The sequence below is a fragment of the Sminthopsis crassicaudata genome, chromosome 4, assembly GCF_048593235.1.
Source record: "Sminthopsis crassicaudata isolate SCR6 chromosome 4, ASM4859323v1, whole genome shotgun sequence".
Classification (NCBI taxonomy): Eukaryota; Metazoa; Chordata; class Mammalia; order Dasyuromorphia; family Dasyuridae; genus Sminthopsis; species Sminthopsis crassicaudata.
This window is the reverse complement of record NC_133620.1, coordinates 307,612,813-307,635,380: the sequence shown is the minus strand read 5'-3', so window position 1 is coordinate 307,635,380 and position 22,568 is coordinate 307,612,813. Positions and strand designations below refer to the sequence as shown.

General features: G+C 33.7%; 1 protein-coding gene across 1 annotated transcript in view; it reads left to right on the top strand.

The window, feature by feature from the left end:
* LOC141540770 (heparan sulfate glucosamine 3-O-sulfotransferase 3B1-like) overlaps positions 1 to 21,706 on the top strand; it is a 35,531-nt gene extending 13,825 nt beyond the window's left edge. Inside the window, 1 exon segment of the mRNA XM_074264739.1 lies at positions 21,088 to 21,706. Coding sequence (XP_074120840.1) covers positions 21,088 to 21,706 — 619 coding nt within the window.
* Positions 21,707 to 22,568: the final 862 nt, after the last annotated feature.

Below are 22,568 nucleotides of genomic sequence, written 5' to 3'. Positions count from 1 at the left end.
TCATTTGAACTCAAGTACTCCTGACTCCAGGATTGGTACTATTCATTGAACCATCTAGCTGCCCCTGTTATTTTGATCATATTGATTTTACTACTGATGAGCAATTAATATTTCTCCAGTGATTTGTCTTTGTGTGAAAAGTATTTTGCAATAATGTTTATATACTTATTGAGTTTGTCTCAGCAAGTAAATCCCAAGTATTTTATATTTTCTGTAGTTATTTCAAATGAAATTTATCTTTCTCTTCCTCCTGTATTTTGTTGGTAATATATAGATATGTTGATGATTTATATGGATTTATTTTATGTAATACAACTTTGCTAAAGTTGTATTACATAACTCTATCAAGTTGTTTTGTAGTTGATTCTCAAGGACTAATTTAAGTATCCCATCTTAGTGTCTGCAAAGAGTGATACTTTCCTTTTCTCATCTCCTTCCAATTCCTTCAATTTCTTTTTCTTCTTTATTGCTATGACCATAATTATTATAACTCTCAGTGCTATACCTAATATGATTTTGAATAAATATTTCATAATGGCCTCCTTGTTTCACCTTCAATCTTATTAGGAAAGCTTCTAATTTATCCTTATTACAATTAATGTTTGCTCTTTATTTTTGGATAATTACTCCTTATAGTTTCAAAAATAGTTCATTTTATCCCTATGCTTTCTAGTGCTTCTAATTAGAAAAGGAAGTTGTATTTTGTGAAAAATTTGTTCTTCCTTTATAACTAAAATCATATGAATTTTGTTGTTTCTATTATTGATAATGGTCAATTACACTTAAAGTTTTTCTGATTCAGTAATCAGCCCTGAATACTTCATATAAATCCCATTTGACCATAATGTATGATTTTTATGATATATTGTACTTTAAAAAAATTTTTGCATAATATTCATTAGGGAAATTGTTCTATAGTTTTCTTCCTCAACTTTTGCTCTCCCTGGTTTAAGTATCAAAATCATATGTGTCATTGAAAAATTTTGGTAGCATTCCTTCTTTTTTTTTTTTTTTTTTCAAATACATTTTATAGAATTGGAATTAATAGCTCTTAAAATACTTGGTAGAATTCATTTGTTAATCCATCTGATCTTTGTAATTTTTTTTTTCCTTAGGGAGCTCATTGATGGCTTGTTCAATATTTTTTCTGAGATTTAATTAAAGTATTCCACTTCCTTTTCTATTAAGCTGGGCTATTTTTAATTTTATAAATATTCATCCATTTAATTTAAATGATAATTTTTTTGGCATTATAAGTGGGCAAAAACTGCTAATTGCTTTAATTTCATCTTCATTGACAATATATATATATTCATTTTAATTTTTGATACTGGTAATTCAGTTTTCTTCTTTCTTAAAAAAAAAATTAACCAATAGTTTATGTAATGCTAATTTTGCTAGTTTAGTTTTTATGCTTTAAATTTTATTGATCTCTTCTTTGATTTTCAGAATTTCTAGTTTGCTGTTAAATTGGGATTTTTCATTTGCACTTTTTCTATTTTTTTTTTTAATTGCATACTCAGTTCATTGATCTGTCCTTTCTCTTTTTTATTATGTAAATGTTTACAGATATCTCCCTAAGTACTGCTTTGGCTGAATCAGCAAATTCTGGTTCATTTGGTATCTCATTGTTGTCATCCTTAATATTTGTTGTTTTTGTGTTCTTCTGAGTTATTTTATTCCATCAATTTTGGGCTTCTTTTGCCATTAAAACAATTCTGTTTTTAAAAATGTATTTTTTCTTCATTATTTTTTGTGCTTCTTTTGATGTTTTTAAAACATTTTAGTCATATCTGATTCTTTGTGACACCAAATTTTCTTGGCAAAGATACTAGAGTGATTTGCCATTTCCTTCTCCAACTCATTTTACAAATGTAGAACTGAGGCAAATGCTGTTAAGTGACTTGCCCAGAATCATACAGGTAAGTATCCTGGAGCTCATGTGGCAGCAATACCAGCAGTGGGCCTTGGAGGTAGAGATAGGGATTTGCAGCTTCAGAACTCTTAGCCCAAAGACAGTAAGAAGAATCAATAAATGAACAGAAGCATATAACAGGAGACCAAAAGCATTAAAAATTGTGAAGTTTGGGACAATGCCTTCAGGTAAACATAATCCAACTTTAATATAAAGTTAAAGTCAATAAATAGGCTGGGAAAATTGACAAACCAAAAAGAAAAAAAAAAAAGAAAAAGAAAGAAAATAGCTACAAATCTTCAAAGAAAAATTGCAAATTGGAGACAAGCTCAATAAGATTTTGCAGAAGTGGTAAAGAAAAAGCTAAAAGTACTAAAAGAAAATTTTGGGAAAAGAAATGAAAGTGATACGAGAAGATTATAAAAAGAGAATGAATTGTTTGATAAAAGAAGGAGTAGTTAACTAGTGCTGTGGAGAGTGCTGGCCCTGAAGTCAGAAAGACTGTCTTCCTGAATTCAAATCTGTCCTCCAATCCTTACTAGCTGTTTGATTCTTGGCAAGTCTTTGATTCTAATTTTTAAGGAATTACTTTCTTTAATGAGATTCACCATTTGGCTTTTGCTTTATAAGGAGTTTCTTTTCTTCAGTGAATTTTTTTTTTTTTTTTTGCATCTTTTACCATTAGACTATTTTGGTTTGGGTTTTTTAAGGTAATTTTTTTTCAATAATATTGTGCTTCTTTTATCAAGCTCTTATTTCTCTTTTCATAATTTTCTTATATCATTGTCATTTCCCCCAATTTTTCTTCTACCATTCTGAGCAATTTTATTTTAATCTTTCAGGAATTCTTATTGAGCTTATGTCTGATTATCATTTTTCTTTACTTATAGCTGTTTTCTTTTGAGTTTATGTCTTGGTTTTCCCTGACACCATGGTAGCATAAGATCCATGCCTATATAAGTCATCTGCAGTTGGAAGGTTTACATAGAGCTCTCTGCCATAGTTTGACTGCTTTGCTTTGGTGGCAGAGTAGTGGACCAGCAGAGAAGTGGAGCCTAGGGTAGAGGGTACTCTGAGGGACGCCAAAGCCTGAGAGAATCTGACTGCGCTCACTCAGGACTGGAAGTGATTCAGCGCAGACCATAACACAGCTCTTTGCAGCATTCTGCAGTGAGAGGCAGTCACACACAACAGGGGCACAGCCTGGGGCAGCCTCTCATTTGCACAGTGAGGGGCTCAGCTAGTGGTAGTGGAATTTCCCCAGCTTGACTGTGCTCCCCAGTCAGAGACACTTCCAGTGTGATGAGGGACAGGAGGACTGCAAATACTCAAAGCAGGCCTTTGTAGGAGGGCAGTGATATCTTTGCTCTTTATCCTGTAGCTCCAAGGTGGTCACTAATCCTCACAGTGGGGCTCCTCGCAGGGCAAGCCTGACCCATGATACCCAGGCCTACTCACTTCTGTGTGGAGCTCTTCCGAGAGCCCTCCCACAGCTCAGCCATTCCTTGCAGCCTATTGAAAGGACAGATACTGTTCATAAACCCATCCTTGCTCTGCAGAGGAAACTGGTAACCTCCTTGCCCTGAAGGCAGATCCTGAAGGCTTTAAAAAAAATGAGTAAAAGAATGAAGAAAATGATTGACAGCTTCTATGCAGAAAAAGAGCGGGTTTCCAACCCTGAGGAGACTAATAGCATTCAGCCTCCAGACAATACCCCAAATAACGCTCTCCTAGAAGAAACTATTAAAAATCTGAAGAGAGAATTAGAAGAAAAATGGGGAAAGGAAAGAGAAGCTATGCTAGAGAATAACAATGTCCTGAAATGTGAATTAGAAAAGGTAAACAACTTCCTGAAAGGTGAATTGGAAAAGATAAAGAATTCACAGGAAGTGTAGGGAAATAGAATTAGGAAATTGGAAAAGGTAAAGAAATCACAGGAAAGTAGGATCTGTGAATTGGAAAAGATAAAGAATTCCCAAGAAAGTAGGATTTGTGAATTGGAAAAAGAAAATAACTCACTAAAAAACAAATTTAGTGAAATGGAAAAAAATTCCATAGAGCAAAACAACGCATTTAAAAACTCAATTGGACACATACAAAAAGAAGTAAAAAAAAAGCTAATGAAGAAAATAACTCATTAAAAATCAGAACTGAACAAATAGAAATGAATGATTCATTGAGACACCAAGAATCAGTCAAGCAAAGCCAAAAAAATGAAAATCTGGAAAAAAATGTCAAATATCTAATTAGCAAAAAGACAGACCTGGAAAATAAAATAAAAAAAAAAGGAAAAAAAAATCTGAGGATTATTGGACTTCCTGAAAATTATGATGAAAAAAAGAGCCTAGATACTATTTTACAGGAAATTATCAAAGAGAACTGCCCAAAGGTAATAAAATCAGAAGATAAAATAGGCATTGAAAGAATTCATCAAACACCTTCTGAAAAAGACCCTAAAAAAAAAAAAAAACCTCTACAGAACATTGTGGCCAAATTTCATAACTATCAGACTAAGGAAAAAATATTACAAGCAGCCAGGAAAAAACAATTCAAATACCAAGTTGCCACAATAAGAGTTACTCAAGATCTGGCTGCCTCTACATTAAAGGATTGAAGGGCCTGGAATCTGATATCCTGAAAGGCAAAAGAACTTGGAATAAAGAATAAACTACCCAGCAAAGTTGAGCATTTTCTTCCATGGAAGAAGATGGACATTTAATGAAACAGATGAATTCCATGTTTCTAAGGAAAAAGCCAGATCTAAACAAAAAATCTGATCTCCAATCATAAGACTCAAGAGAAGCAGAAAAAGGCAAAAGGAACTCTTGAGAACTGTATTTCTGTTGTGGATATACAATAAGACTACATGTATAATTTGATTTTAAGGATATAACAAAAAAAAGGGGGGGGGAAAGTAGAAATGGAAAGGGAATAGTGTCAGAAAAAGGGGAAAGGGGATATAAAAAGAGGGGGAAACTACATCCCACAAATAGGCAAAGAAAACCCATCATATCTGAGGGAAGTTAGAGAGGGAGAGGAACATTGTGTGAACCTTACTCCCATCAGAATTGGCTCAAAGAGAAAATAATTGACATATTGGTTCTCATCTCATTAAAAATGGGGAGAGGAAAAGAGAAAAAGAAAAGAGCAATAAGGAAAGGGAACAAGAAAGGGAAAGGAATTTAAAGGGAGGAGGGAGAGATACTAAAGAGGGAGGGCTGCATGACACATGTGGGGCTCATAAGTTTAATACTGGGGAAGGGGTTCAGGAGGGGTAAGGGAGAAAAGAATAATCAGGGGATAATATAATGGCAGGAAATACAGAATTAGTAATTTTAAGTGTAAATGTGAATGGGATGAACTCTCCATTGAGCAGAGATGATAGCAAACTGGATCAAAAGTCAGAACTCTACAATATGTTGTTTACAGGAAACACATTTAAAGCAGGGAGATATGTACAGAGTAAGTAAAAGGCTGTAGCAGAATCTATTATGCTTCCAGTGAAGTAAAAAAACCAGGGGTAGCCATCCTTATCTCAGATCAAGCAAAAGCAAAAATTGATCTAATCAAAAGAGATAAGGAAGGAAACTATATCTTGCTAAAGGGTAGCATAGACAATGAAGCAATTTCAATACTAAATATATATGCACCAAGTGGTATAGCATCTAACTTCCTAAAGGAGAAGTTAGGAGAGTTGCAAGAAGAAATAGATAACAAAACTGTAATAGTGGGACATCTCAACCTTGCACTCTCAAAATTAGATAAATCAAACCACAAAACAAATAAGAAAGAAATTAAAGAGGTAAATAGAATATTAGGAAAATTAGGTATGATAGATCTTTAGAGAAAACTGAATGGTGACAAAAAGGAGTATACTTTCTTCTCAGCACTTCATGGAACCTATACAAAAATTGACCATATTATTGGGACATAAAGATCTCAAAATTAAATGCAGGAAGGCAGAAATAGTAAAGGCTTTCTTTTCAGATCATGATGCAATAAAAACTACATTTAACAAAAGTTACGGGTAAATAGATCAAAAAGTAATTGGAAACTAAATAATGTCATCTTAAATGTCATCATTGGGTGAAACAGCAAATTATAGACGCCATTAATAATTTCACTCAAGATAATGACAATGATGAGACATCATACCAAATTTATGGGATGCAGCTAAAGCAGTAATAAGGGGAAATTTTATAACTTTGATGGTTTACTTGAAGAAAATAGAGAAAGAAAAGATCAATGAATTGGGCTTGCAACTTAAAAAGATAGAAAAAGACCAAATTAAAACCCCCAATCAAATACTAACCTTAAAAATTCTAAAATTAAAAGGAGAAATTAATAATATTGAAAATAAAAAGACTATTGAACTAATAAATAAAACTAAGAGATGATTTTATGAAAAAAAACACAAAAAAATAGATAAACCTTTGGTAAATCTGATTAGAAAAAGGAGAGAGGAAAATCAAATTGTTAGTCTTAAAAATGAAAACAGGGAACTGTCCACCAATGCAGAGGAAATTAGAGAAATAATGAGTTACGTTGCCCAACTTTATGCCAATAAATTTGATAACCTAAGTGAAATGGAGGATTACCTCCAAAAATATAGGCTTTCCAGATTAACAGAGGAGGAAGTAAATTGCTTAAATAGTCCCATTTCAGAAAAAGAAATAGGAGCAAGCTATTAATCAACTCCCTAAAAAAAAAAAGCATTTCATAAAATCCAACATCCATTTCTATTAAAAACACTTGAGAGTATAGGAATAAATGGACTTTTCCTTAAAATAATCAGTAGCATCTATTCAAAATCATCAATAAGTATCACATGTAATGGGGAAAGATTGCGACAATTTCCATTAAGATCAGGGATGAAACAAGGTTGTCCACTATCACCATTACTATTCCATATTGTAATAGAAATGCTAGCTTTGGCAATAAGAGTGGAGAAAGAGATTAAAGGAATTAGAGTAGGTAATGAGGAAACCAAATTATCACTCTTTGCTGATGATAGAATGGTATACGTAGAGAACCCCAAAGATTCAACTAAAAAGCTATTAGAAATAATCCACACCTTTAGCAAAGTTGCAGGATACAAAATAAACCCACATAAATCATCAGCATTCTTATACGTCACTAACAAAATCCAACAGTTAGAGTTACAGAGAGAAATTCCATTTAAAGTAACTACTAATAGGACAAAATATTTAGGAATCTATCTGCCAAGGGAAAATCAGAAACTACATGCGCAAAACTACAAAACACTTTCCACACAAATTAAGTCTGTTCTAATCAATTGGAAAAATATTAAATGCTCTTGGATAGGGCAAGCAAATATAATAAAGATGACAATACTACCTAAACTAATCTATTTAGCACTATACCAGGCTCCCAAAAAATATTTTAATGACCTTGAAAAAATAACAACAAAGTTCATATGGAAAAACAAAAAGTCAAGAATTTCAAGAGAATTAATGAAAAAAAAATCAAATGAAGGTGATCTAAAATTATATTATAAAGCAGGGGTTACCAAAAACATTTGATGTTGGCTAAGAAATAGACTAGTTGATCAGTGGAATAGGTTAGATCCAAAGAACAAAATAATCAATAATTCTAATAATTTAGTGTTTGACAAACCTAAGGACCCCAGCCTTTGGGATAAAAACTCAATGTTTGACAAAAATTGCTGGGAAAATTGGAAATAAATATGGGAGAAACTAGGCATTGACCTACACTTAACACTGTACACCAAAATCAGGTCAAAATGGGTTCATGACCTAGGCATAAAGAATGAGATTATAAATAAGTTAGAAGAACATAGGATAGTTTACCTCTCAGACCTGTGGAAGAGAAATGAATTTATGTCCAAAGAAGAACTAGAGATCATTATTGATCACAAAAAATAAATTTTTGATTATATCAAATTAAAAAGCCTTTGTACAAACAAAACTAAGGCAAACAAGATTAGAAGGAAAACAATAAACTGGGAAAACATTTTTACAGTCAAAGGTTCAGATAAAGGCCTCATTTCCAAAATATATAGAGAATTGACTCTAATTTATAAGAAATCAAGCCAATATCCAATTGATAAATGGTCAAAGCATATGAACAGACAATTCTCAGATAAAGAAATTAAAACTATTTCTAATTATATGAAAAGATGCTCCAAATCATTATTAATCAGAGAAATGCAAATTAAGACAACTCTGAGATACCACTATACACCTGTCAGATTGGCTAGAATGATAGGGAAAGGTAATACAGAATGTTGGAGGGGAATGTGGGAAAACAGGGACACTGATACATTGTTGGTGGAATTGTGAATACATCCAGCCATTCTGGAGAGCAATTTAGAACTATGCTAAAAAAGTTATCAAACTATGCATACCCTTTGACCCAGCAGTGTTGCTACTGGGTTTGTATCCCAAAGAGATCTTAAAGAAGGGAGAATATTTGTGGCGGCCCTCTTTGTAGTGGCCAGAAACTGGAAACTATGTGCATGCCCTTCAATTGGAGATTGGCTAAATAAATTGTGGTATATGAATATTATGGAATATTATTGTTCTGTAAGAAATGACCAACAGGATGATTTCAGAAAGGCCTGGAGAGACTTACATGAACTGATATTGAGTGAAATGAGCAGGACCAGGAAATTGTTGTATACTTCAACAACAATACTATATGATGATTGATTCTGATGGATGTGTCTATTTTCAACAATGAGATGAACCAAGTCACTTTCCATAGAGCAGTAATGAACTGAACCAGCTACACCCAGCAAAAGAACTCTAGGAGATGATTATGAACCATTACATAGAATTCCCAATCCCTCTAATTTTGTCTGCCTGCATTTTGAATTTCTTTCACAGGCTAATTGTACACTATTTCGATGTCTGATTCTTTTTGTACAGCAAAACAATTGTTTGGTCATGTATACATGTATTGTTTTTAATTTATACTCTAACATACTTAACATATATTGGTCAACCTGCCATCTGGGGGGTGGGGAAGGAGGGGAAAAATTAGAACAAAAGGTTTGGCAATTGTCAATGTTGTAAACTTACCCATGCATATATCTGGTAAATTAAAAACTATTAAAATATTTTTTTTTAAAAAAATGAAAGAAATATTTTAATGAATATTGCTAAAACAAACAAACAAAAAAAAAAAAACTTAAATAAAATACCACCCAAAAGAGAGTAGCTAGGTGTCATATTGGATAGAGCTCTGGGCTTTAAAGCAAGAAGACTCATTTGTCTGTATAAGTTTAAATCTTATGGATTTAGTTTAGTAAGTTTAATTCTTACTAGTCATATAACTTTGACCAAGTCACTTAACTCTGTTTTCTTCAGTTTCCTCATTTATAAAATGATTTGGAGGAGGAAATGGAAAACCACTCCAGAAAATGCTAAATGGAACTATGAAAAATAATTGAAAAAAACTGGACAACTATTATCATAAAAGCTAAAACAATTCATCCAGAAAATCATTTAACATAACTAAGGTGGCATAGGGGTGCAAGGATCATTCAAAATGAGGGAAGCAGTTAATATAATTCATCACGTTAAAAACAAAATATCCGAGGGGACAGAGCCAAGATGGCTGAGAAGATACACACTAATTCATAAGCTCCCTTCTTCCCTCAATACCAATTAGTTAAATCAGCCTCAAAAATAACGCTGGACTGATAGAAACCACAAGGATTAGAGGCACAACTTGCCAGCTGAAGAGAATCTGGAATTTCAACAGAAAAGTCGGTTCTGAGGGGAGGAAAGAAAAGATCAGCACAGATAGGGTTAGGTGTTAGCACACTGTGCCGATAGGGCTGGGGAGAACTCTGGGATCAGAGAAGCCACTGAGATAGAGGAATCTGGCACAGGCTAATAGCTCTTCTCTGCTTATAAAACACCAGATCAGAAGAGAAATCAAGCTACTTTAAAATATGAAGCTAGATTGTAAATCCACCTCAATCCGGAAGTGACCTAACACCAGTCTCGGCACTGCTGTGTAGCCACCTTCTGCTGCCCAGGGCTTCTTCTTGTGGTAGTTGAAAGCCTGAACAGTGGGGTACACAGCCCAAGGCAGCCTCTAATCCACATAGTGCGGGGCTCAGCCTGAGGCAGTGGAATTCTAGCAGCAGCGGAATTCCCAGAGAAGTAGAACCTTTGAAGTAGGGACTGCCATTTCCGGGCAGACACTTCTGGTTTGAGCGCAGGGACTTTTCAAGTCAACTGCTAATATCCACGGCCCCACAGGAGGCATTGGCTGGGGTTTGTGACGCTTTCACTGTTCAGCCTTAAACCTCAGGGCAGTCCCCAGGCCACATAATGGGGTCCTTCACTGGGCAGTCCTCGCAGAGCAGGTGTGCTAACCACTTCTAAGGAATTTCCCAGGGGGGAGGGGAACTCTCTCCCAGAGCTCTCTCTTAGCTCAATCTCAGGACTGCTGCATCCATCTGGGTCTGGGAGGAAGCTGGTAAATAAATTACTTACCCCAAGGGCAGACCCCCACAGATTTTTAACAATGAGTAAGAAGCTGAAGAGAACGATTGACACCTTTCATACAGAGAAAGAGCGGGTTTCCAACCCCGAGGAAGCTAACAGCAGAGAGTCTCCAGATAACACCCTAAAAGGGAATGATACCTGCCCCCCATCACATAAATCTCTCCTAGAACAGACTATTTAAAAGTTAAGAGAGTTTGAAGAAAAATGGGGAAAGGAAAGAGAAGCTATGATAGGGAATGACAACGTCCTGAAATTTGAGTTGGAAAAAATAAAGAATTCACAGGAGGTGCATTGAAACAAAATTTGTGAATTAAAAAAGGTTAGAAAGATCACAGCAAAGTAGGATTTGTGAATTGGAAAAAGAAAATAACTCACTAAAAAAAAAATATTAGTGAAATGGAAAAAAATTCAACAGAGCAAAATAATTCATTTAAAAACTCAATTGGACATATACAAAAAGAACTAAAAAATGTGAATGAAGAAAATAACTCATTAAAAATCAGGACTGAACAAATAGAAATGAATGATTCATTGAGAAACTAAGAATCAGTCAAACAAAAACAAAAACAAAAAAAAAGAAAAAAAAGAAAAGAAAAGCTGGAGGATAACGTCAAATACTTACTGGGAAAATCTATAATATCTGGAAAACAGATCTAGGAGAGATAATCTGAGGATCATTGGACTTCCCGAAAACTATGATCAAAAAAAGAGCCTAGATTCTATTCTACAGGAAATCATCAAAGAGAACTGTCCAGAGATAATAGAAACAGAAGGGAAAATAGGCATTGAAAGAATTCATTGAACATCTGAAAAAGATCCTAAAAAAGAACTCCATTGTGGCTAAGCTGCAGAACTACCAAACTAAGGAAAAAATGCAAAACAATTCAAATATCAAAGTGCCACAATAAGGGTCACTCAAGATCTGGCTGTCTCCACATTAAAGGATCGAAGGGAGTGGAACCTGATATTCTGAAAGGCAAAAGAACTAGGAATGGAACCAAGAATAAACTACCCAGATATGTTTATCATTTTCTTCCATGGAAGAAGATGGACATTTAATGAAACAGAGGAATTCCATTTGTTTCTAAGAAAAAACCAGACTTAAACAAAAAATTTGATCTATATCCACAAGACTGAAGAGAAGCAGAAAAAGGTAAAAAGAACTCTTGAGAACTGTATTTCTGTTGTAGATATACAGAAAGTCCACATGAATAATTTGATTTTACTGATGTAACATAAAAAAAGGGAAGTAGTAAAGGGAAGGAGTATCAGAAAACGGGAAAGGAGAGATAAAAAGAGGGAAACTACATCCCAGGAAGAGACAAAGAAAATTTACCACATCTGAGGGAATTTAGAGAGGGGGAGAAACATTGTGTGAATCTTACTCTCATCAAAATAGGCTTAAAGAGTAAATAATTGACATATTTGTTTTTCAGAGAATTCTCTCTCACCTCATTATAAGGGAGAAGAGGAAAAGGGAAAAGAAAAAAGTAATAAGGGAAGGGTACAAGAAAGGAGAAGGAGGGGGGAGGGATTCTAAAAAGGGAGGGCTGCGCATCACAAGTAGGGTCCATAAATTCACTACTGGGGAAGGGGTTTAGGAGGGACAAGGGGAAAAAAGCATAATCAGGGATAATATGATGGCAGGAAATACAGAATTAGTAATTTTAACTGTAAATATAAATGGGACGAACTCTCCCATTAATCGGAGGAGGATAGCGGACTGGATCAAAATGTTGTTTACAGGAAACACACTTAAAGCAGGGAGATACATACAGAATAAAGGTAAAAGGTTGGAGCAGAATCTATTATGCTTCAGGTAAAGCCAAAAAAGCAGGGGTAGCCATCCTTATCTCAGATCAAGCATAAGCAGAAATTGGTCTAATTAAAAGAGATAAGGAAGGAAACTATATCCTGCTAAAAGGTAACATAGACAATAAAGCCATATCATTACTAAACATATATGCACCAAGTGGTATAGCATCTAACTTACTAAAGGACAAGTTAAAAGAGTTGCAAGAAGAAATAGACAGCAAAACTATAATAGTGGGAGATCTCAACCTTACACTCTCAGGATTAGATAAATCAAACCACAAAACAAATAAAAAAGAAATTAAAGAGGTAAATAGAACATTAGAAAAACTAGGTATGATAGACCTTTGGAGAAAACTGATGATAGGAGAAATGATGATAGGAAGGAATATACTTTTTTTTTCAGCTGCTCATGGAACCTATATAAAAATTGACCATATATTAGGACATAAAGATCTCAAAATTAAATGCAGGAAGGCAGAAATAGTAAATTCCTGCTTCTCAGATCAAAATGCAATAAAAACTACATTCAATAAGAAGTTAGGGATAAATAGACCAAAAAGTAATTGGAAACTGAATAATCTCATCTTATTTAGAATTTTTTTTTCATAGTATATATGTGTGAGTAATTTTTTTTTATAATATTATCCCTTGTATTCATTTTTCCAAATTATCCCCCCCTTCCCTCCATTCCCTCCCCCCGATGACAGGCAATTCCATACATTTTACATGTGTTACAATAAAACCTAGGTACAATATATGACAATACCATTTTCTTGTTGCACATTAAGTATTAGATTCTGAAGGTATAAGTAACCTGGGTAGATAGAGAGTAGTGCTAACAATTTACATTCACTTCCTAGTGTTCCTTCTCTGGGTGTAGTTATTTCTGTCCATCATTGATCAACTGGAAGTGAGTTGGATCTTCTTTATGTTGAAGATATCCACTTCCATCAGAATACATCTTCATACGTATTCAAGTATACAGCGATCTTCTGGTTCTATTCATTTCATTCAGCATCCGTTGATGTAAGTCTCTCCAAGCCTCTCTGTATTCCTCCTGCTGGTCATTTCTTACAGAGCAATAATATTCCATAACCTTCATATACCATAATTTACCCAACCATTCTCCAAGTGATGGGCATCCATTCAACTTCCAGTTTCTAGCTACAACAAAAAGAGCTGCCACAAACATTTTGGCACATACAGGTCCCTTTCCCTTCTTTAGTATTTCTTTGGGATATAAGCCCAGTAGTAGTACGGTTGGGTCAAAGGGTATGCACAGTTTGATAACTTTTTGGGCATAGTTCCAAATTGCTCTCCAGAATGGCTGGTGAATAATCTCATCTTAAAGAATGACTGGGTGAAACAGCAAATTATAGAAACAATTAATAATTTCACCCAAGATAATGACAATGATGAGACATCATACCAAAATTTGCAGGATGTAGCTAAAGCGGTAATAAGGGGAAATTTTATATCTTTAGAGGTGTATTTGAACAAAATAGAGAAAGAGAAGATTAATGAATTGGGCCTGCAACTTAAAAACCTCGAAAAAGACCAAATTGAAAACCCCCAACCAAAAACTAAACTTGAAATTCTAAAATTAAAAGGAGAAATCAATAATATTGAAAGTAAAAAAAAAAACAAAAAACTATTGAATCAATAAATAAAACTAAGAGTTGCTTTGATGAAAAAGCCAATAAAATAGATAAACCTTTGGTAAATCTGATCAGAAAATGGAAAGAGGAAAATCAAATTGTTAGTCTTAAAAATGAAAAGGGGGAATCTTTCCACCAATGAAGAGGAAATTAGAGAAATAATAAGGAGTTACTTTGCCCAACTTTATGCCAATAAATTTGATAAGTTAAGTGAAATGGATGACTACTTCCAAAAATATAGGCTTCCTAGATTAACAGAGGAGGAGATAAACTGCTTAAATAGTCCTATTTCAGAAAAAGAAACAGAACAAGCTATTAATCAACTCCCCATTCATGCATATGTACTGTCAAAATTTTTTATAATTATAAAATTAATTTAAAAAAAAAAGGGGGGGGAAATAAAGTATGCTCGAGTTAAAAAAAAAAAAAAAAGTCTATTTTTCTTCTGACCACTTCTGACCACTGCCTTTCTTAATCTACCCTCCCTTTCATCAGTCTATCCTTTTCTTTTATCCCCTTTACCTCCTGCTTCCCTCTGAGGTAACAGATTTCTATATTCTACTGGCTATGTACATGTATATTTCCCTTGAACAAATTTAAAAGTGAATAAGATTCAAGCCTTTATCAGCCTCTTCCCCACCTGACCATTTTCCCTTTTCACTACAAAATCTTTTCCTTGCATGTACCTTTTTTGTTAGATAATTTTCTCATTATAATTTTCCCCTTCTCACTTCTCTCACTGTATCCCTCTTTCTCACACTTTCATTTATTTTCCCTGAGAAGCCCACTAGAAACTCTGGGAGGCTGAAGTACAAACCTTTGGATTTGCAGACATTCAGAGGGAGTTAAAAACAGAAGCTGGTAGGGGCATGGGATTAGCGGCAGGAGCTCTAGAAACCAAAAAGAGAGGTAGGCCTCTAAGAAAGTTAGCTGGGCCCCAGAAAAAGAGACAAGACTTTGAAGGACACAATAAAGGAATTGGCTTTAATCCCTGGCTGGACTTGTGATTACTGAAATGAAGGCTGCTCCCAGAAGCCCCCCAAGAAACCTGCTCTCAGAGAAAATTATTACATTTTGGTGTCTGAACATGGGATAGACATGATCCTGATTTCAGTGGAAAAGTCTCCACAACTCAGAAATTAGAGTGAGTACAAAAACAGACAAGGAAACTTTGTTATAGGGCTAAAATAGTATTTCAGCTAAAATGGGACAGATGTTTAGAAAATAGCCTTTTTTTCCAATTCAAAGAAAATGTGTAGAAAGCGTTGTCAGACTTATGCAAAGCCAAGGTTTGATTATAATTTGGGAGCAGATCACTGAACTTTTAGAAACTGTACAGTACACATCTTGATTATCTATGGGAAAAGAATTGGATCTTGAGGAATGGAAATTAGTAGGAGAGTAACTATGTCAATTCTACAATGAAAATGGACCTGACTCAATTTCCAAAAATACACTTTATACATACAATTTAATACAACTGATTTTGGAAGTTATATAAATTATAAGAAGAAAGAGCAGGAGGGGATCTAAATAAAGTAGGTGAAAAGGATGAAGAATCTTAGTATATTTTCTCATTATTATTCTGTTTAATAAAAGTATTATTTCTATCATCTGTTCCTTTACCCATGCATTTGTTTTTTAAAATTAGGTTACTTAGTACCTATTCAATTTTTTCCAGATATCTATCACATCTAATTTATTTAAGATTCTATTCATCTTCTCAACATCTTATTTAGTTTTTGATTTGGTTAAACTTATTCTGAGGAAGTTGAAAGGTCCTACTATTATAGTTTTGCTATCTATTTCCACCTGTAATTCATTTACCTTTTCCTTTATAAAACTAGATATTGTAGAATTTGGTCCATATTTGTTTAGGGTAATATTACTTTATTATATATGGTGTCTTTTTTTGTTGTTGGTTTTGTTTTGTTTTGTTTTTGAGGTAATTGGGGTTAAATGACTTGTCCAGGGTCACACAGCTAGGAAGTGTTATGTGTCAAGTCCTCCTGATTTCCGGGCTGGTGCTCTATCCATTAGGCCATCTAGCAGCTCCTGTGGTACTTTTTTTAACATAATGCTATTATGTACTTATGCTATTCTCTCTTTATCCCAATTTAAATGAGAATAAGGTTCCTACAGTGCTCACTCTTCAGCCAATTCTCCACTACACTATAAAAGTTCTTCCATTCATACATCTTGTTTTTTGAGATTATTTACTACATTTTACCTCTCCCTATCCAATTTTATTTTTTAGGATAATAAATAATAATCAACTCAAACTCAAGCCCTCTTGTATATTCTGAACTACCATAATAATAACATTCTTGAGAGTTGCAAATATCACTTTCCCATATAAGATACTAAACTATTCAACCTCATCTTCAAGTTTATCTTCTTATGTTCCTTCTAATCCTTGTATTTGAAAGTCGGTTTCTGTTCAATTCTGGTTTTTTCCCCAAGAATGTTTAAAAGTCCTTTAAATCATGAAATATCAATTTTCTTCCTTGCTCTCAGTTTTGCTGGATAGGTTATTCTTGATTGCAAATTCAGTTTACTATTCTGATTTTTTTTCCTATTTTTTCCTCCTATTATTTGGTTTTAAAGTCCTTTTTAACCTCTTCCAAGACTGTTTTAGGGTTTGTGACCATTCACATATTTCTTTGAAGCTTTAAAAGCAGCTGTTTTGACTTCATTGTCTTCTCTTAAGTTTGAACTATGTCCTGTATTACTAAAGTAACTATGTGTGATCAGGTTATTTTTCTGTTTTTTTTACTCATTTTTATGGAACATTTCTTGGCTGTTAACTTTATTTTAGAATCAGACTCTGCTTCTGGAGTATTAGGGAGGACATCTCAGGCTACATCTCAGGTGTTTTAATTGTTTTCAGAACTTTATCTGGGGATCTTTGACCTTTTGGTTCTTCATTGTGCTATAATCAAAGACCAGGTGTGGCCACTGTTCTTCTGGATTATGCTTTGGTTTAAGAGTAATCTCAAATACTCTTTTTTTACCCCTGAGTCAAGACCATAGTATCTGCACTGCTTTCATAGTACTTACTCCCCATGATCCCAGAAATGTACCACTAGGCTCTTTTCTCTTGCAACTAAAAGAATCAGTTTACCCCTCTGCCATGGAACCAAAATTAGGGCTAGCAGAGGCCTCTACAATCTTTTTCCATACAGCCACCCACCTCCAACCTCCAACTATCCCAAAACCTTGATTGTCACCAACACAAATCAGATCTTTCCTAATGTCTTCCTAAATTTTTTCTGGCTTGAATGACTTCTTTATAATGACTTTTTATTATTGATTCTGCTCTAAAATTTGATTTGAGGGTTGTTTTAGGTTATTTGGAGAGAAATTTGAGTCAATAATTTTCTGCCTTGTTTGCCATCTTCCTCTAATCCTCCTCACAAAATATATCATATATCTTCAACATAAAGAAGATCCAACTCACTTCCAGTTGATCAATGATGGACAGAAATAACTACACCCAGAGAAGGAACACTGGGAAGTGAATGTAAATTGTTAACACTACTGTCTATCTACCCAGGTTACTTATACCTTCGGAATCTAATACTTAATGTGCAAGAAGAAAATGGTATTTACACACATATATTGTATCTAGGTTATATTGTAACATATGTAAAATGTATGGGATTGCCTGCCATAAAGGGGAGGGAGTAGAGGGAAGGAGGGGATAATTTGGAAAAATGAATACAAGGGATAATATTAGTAAAAAAAAAAATTACTCATGCATATATACTGTGAAAAAAATTATAAATAAAAATATATATCATAGCTTAGCTTATTTTATCTTTCTAAGTTGTTTTGAATATTTTTCAACAATTTTTTAAGAATTTTAATTTAATTTAATTAAGAATTTTAAGAATTTTTTTTGATATTGGAATTTGTATAAGCTTACGCTTCTTATTTAGAGATTTTGTGGATGATTTTGATTAGCATTTCATGATTTGTTTTAACCAATTCTCAGATATTTTTCTTTGATTCATTATTATTCCATATCCCTCATAATAAATTTTTTTTTTCCCCTAAGTGATTTGGAATAGCAATAATCTTGAGATTGCTGATTCATGATATATATTCCAGGTATGAAATTTAAGTTTTCTAATAGTTTGGATAATTTTCATTCACTGTGCATACTTTTTTTATAATATCATTTTCTATTGGAACCAGTTTAAAGGGAATAATTATATTTATTTTTTTTCTGAGATTTTTCTATTTTATTATTCATATTGGTCATTTTCTTCATTATTGTTTCTATTTTTAAAAGTGTCTTTGAGTCTCAATTTCTTTATGAAATTTTTACTTTCTTCAAACCTCTTCATAGAGTCTAATAGGTTATTCTCAATTTTACTTTTTTTTAAATTGATGCATTTGAGAATATCTTTTAAAATGTCTTGCATATTTTATTTTTCATTTTGCATTGATTCTGGGTACTTCAGCCAATTCAGTTGCCCTGTAATGTTTGCTAATTATGTCAGTCTTCTACTTTGTTTTGCTAACTTTTTTTTTTTTATTATTTTGGATTTTGTGTATATTTTAAAGTTATTTTACCCTCTCTTTTGTTTTTCTTTTTATTTTTCTCCTATGGAGTAATACATTGAGAAATCTGCATCCTTTAATCCTTTCACTTTAACATCTTTGCTCAATTTGGCAACATAATTTTTAGTATGCTTTGCAATGTGAATAGTTAAACCAGTCATACCTAAGTGGATTTCAGTGACAAATCTTTATTGTATTCTTGACTCAAAATATATATGATATCATCTACCAATAGAAACTTTTGGAGACATTCCAAACACCGTATAAGGTAATTTGTAATTGTAGAATGCTATATAATTTCTAGCTATTATTATCAATTCTATTTTTATATGGTCACTTTTAGTTGCTATTTATTTTTTTTTAAATGTCAATGACTTCTAAAAAAACCATGCATTTTCAAGGTAAAGAAGAGTATCAAAGAGAGCATGATACTTCTTTAAGGTTTTATCATGTAGAGAAGGATTTAGACATGTTTTATTTAATTTGAGGACAAAATCAGTCATTCAATAAACATTTCTTTAGTTATGCAATAAACATAGATACAGTTCCAAGTGTTGGGTGTACAAAAATTATCCCTGTAGTCAAGGAGTTTGCAATCTAGTGGAGGAGACAATAAACAAACAACTATGTATGAAAAAGCCATATACAGGATAAATTTAAATAATCAACAGAGGAGAATCACTTTAAAGTGAATCTGGAAAGGTTTCCTGTAGAAAGTAGAATTTTAGTTGGGACTTTAAGGAAGGCAGGAAACAATTGAAAGATGTTGCAAAGTAAATTTGGGCTTGTTGATAGGAAAAGCTGCCTAACAATTAGAGTTGTCCAAAAGTGAAATGGGCTACCTCAAAAAGTAGGTCTTCAGAGACTAGATCCATCATGTCCTAGTCATTGTAGTTTTGAATTGGATAATTTGCCCTGAGATATTTTAGTATAATGCTTTTCTGAGATTACTATATTCATACTCATAATTCAGTATAGCAAAAAATTGGTACCTCTTTGAAATAACTTAGAATAATCAAGGTCTTTCTTTAGTGACATCAATTACAACTTTAATTTTAGATACTAATGATAGAATATGCTTTTATCATGAATTAGTCTAGTCTTTATCTGCATGGTTTTTGTTATGTGATTATATGATGAATTCCATATACATCTTTTCCTGTTATATCTGAAGCTTTCTAGAATAGTTCACAGAGGTTCCTGATATATATTTCTGTAGTGAATATATTTCTTAATACTTTAACAAGGTGAATTCATTTTGTCAATGTTTATCATGGTAAAGCCAACTGAATATAGGCTAACATCTTCTAGCTAGAAGAAAGGGCAGATTAAATATTTCATTTTCTATTGCTTTATATTTTTATAGAAAGCATAGAAAAAATGCCTGAAAGATTTTTAAATAATTATTTCCTGCAGTTTACTTATTTTACAGATTCAGAAATAGGCTTGGTTGTTTGTTGTCCTTTGTTCTCAAAGAGGACCATCACTATGTTAGAGTTGAGTTACAATGTGTCTGATTGTGGATGATCAGACCAATATGAGCTTAGAATGTTCTGCTATAGATTGGACATAAGTAGAACCAAGGTTTATAGAAATAAAGAAACTTGCCTAACACTATAGAATAAAGGATTAGCAGAGCAACATCCTTCCTACTCCTTGGTTCTTTTTCAAAATATTATATTATACTGCCTTTTGAGTGATTTATTTTCTCTGAAATGAGGAATATATTGAGAAAATAGAAATAATGGAATAAATTCATAGCTTGATTTGGTAAATCTCTATCAGATTATTTTATTATTCTCAAAATGCTTATGGATTTATATCAAGTAAAGAAGATTTTCATGTGTTTAAAGCCATCTTTTCCAACTTTCCTACTAGGAAATCCTTAAAAACTGCACTTAGCTACTCAGAAAAATAGGAAAGAAATAATACACAATAGGTACTTGTGTTGGAGGTCATGGCCCTAACTCCCTAGTGGAACAGGTCTTATGTGACCAGCACTGCCTGTCCACTTGAATGGCAAAGAATGTAAGTAATGAGGGGCAAAAAGCCAGGATAGTGTGAGACTCCTTTTATTACAAAGACACAGGTCCTTTTATCATCTTGATGCTTGTTTCTAGTTACTACTTCATATGTAATCACATTCTAACCTATAATAGATACATGATTCTCTACAGGAAGCTACACGTAGATATGATGTGTGCATTCCTTTCCTAATTGGGATGTTCAAGGTACTCCCCTCTAAGATCCAGCATGCCTCTCCTGGGAACTGCCATGGTGCTCCTTTGGGAGGGACCCCCTTCCTCCCAGTGCCAACTTGTTCACCCTTGCAAGGCTACTCTCAGATTACCTGAGCCATGCCCTGTTCGATGTCTAAGGCTGGCGGGGGGTTGGCAGGCCCTCTTACATACTTGTACTTGATTTTTCTGTATTGGAGATGTTTCATTCCAAAAACAGGAACAGAGTTATCATACACAAGGCAGGAAAGTGTAATAAATCTTAGAATTCTTTCATAGGGTCCCTAAAAATTTATCATATTCCTAAATCCTATCTATAAAAAAAGTTTGGATTGTTGAAATTTTAACACATGTTTTTTCTTAACTGTGAATCATTTGTTTGTTTTCAGAGATCTGATGCCAAGATCCTTGGATGGACAAATCACCATGGAGAAAACCCCTAGTTATTTTGTCACCAAGGAGGCTCCTGCTCGTATTTCAGCAATGTCTAAGGATATCAAGCTCATTGTTGTGGTCTGAGACCCAGTGACCAGAGCCATTTCAGACTATACCCAGACCCTCTCTAAATGCCCTGATATCCCCACTTTTGAAAGTTTAACTTTCAAAAACAGAGCTACAGGTCTCATTGACACATCTTGGAGTGCCATACAGATTGGTATCTATGCCAAGCACTTAGAGAACTGGCTCCTCCACTTCCCTGTCAGCCAGATACTTTTTGTGAGTGGGGAGAGGTTGATAGGTGACCCAGCTGGAGAACTTGGAAGGGTCCAGGACTTCCTGAGCCTTAAACGGATCATCACAAACAAAAATTTTTATTTCAACAAGACCAAGGGCTTTCCCTGTCTGAAAAAGTCTGAGGACAACAGGAAATCCCACTGCCTTGGTAAAAACAAGGATAGAATACATCCCCGTATCAACCAGGAAGTTGTCCAAAGACTCCGTGAGTTTTACAGGCCTTTTAACATGAAGTTCTACCAAATGACTGGACATGATTTTGGCTGGGACTGAGACAAAAAAAAAAAAAATTATATTACCATGTAAAACAGGGACTTATATGTTAAAAATAGATTTTATATATATGTAAAATATACAGATATCTATTTTATAATAATTTATTTTCAATTCATCAACAATTCACTAAACTGTGTAGTCACACTCTTTAGAGAGTTAACATCAAAGCCTATCAACATTCCAACACTTTTAACTCAAGTATTTTGTTTTTCTTCTTAAAATTGATAGTGCTTTCATTTTCTAATCATAATATTTAAAAATAATAGAAGAAAAGCACAAGTTTTGTATTTTTGTATTACTATGAGTATTAAACCTTTGCAAACTTTTAAGTCTGCCACATGCTTTTTTGAGGAGACTTCCATATCTCTTCCCTCCTAAAGGGTTATATAAAATCAGAGATTTGCCTTATAATCCTTGGGAAGTCGATACTTCATCCAGCTAATATTTCAAATAATCTGATGCCATTTCAAAAAATATTGAATAGTTTGTTCTTAAACTGACTGGAGATTCTGCTCCACCCAAGATCACTTGGTATTTTGAGAATCAGTATGAAAAGATTATTTTCCTCTTCAGGACTATCAACATTTCTTTGAAACTTGAATTCTAATGTTTGATTCCTTTTGGTTTCAGTTTTGAAGGATAGTTCTGTACTTTGACATTTCTTACTCAATTTTCCTCCTCAACCCTACCTCTCAAATCCCAGGATGATTTTCTGACTTGGAATTCTATGTATATTTAGCTTCTTTTCCTCTCTTATACTTACATAAAATGTTTGGTACCTGGTACAACTATTCAGTGAAACTGAAAATTTCTCTTCTATCTTTGAAAAAAACATTGGCATCTCATCTTCAGGCAAATG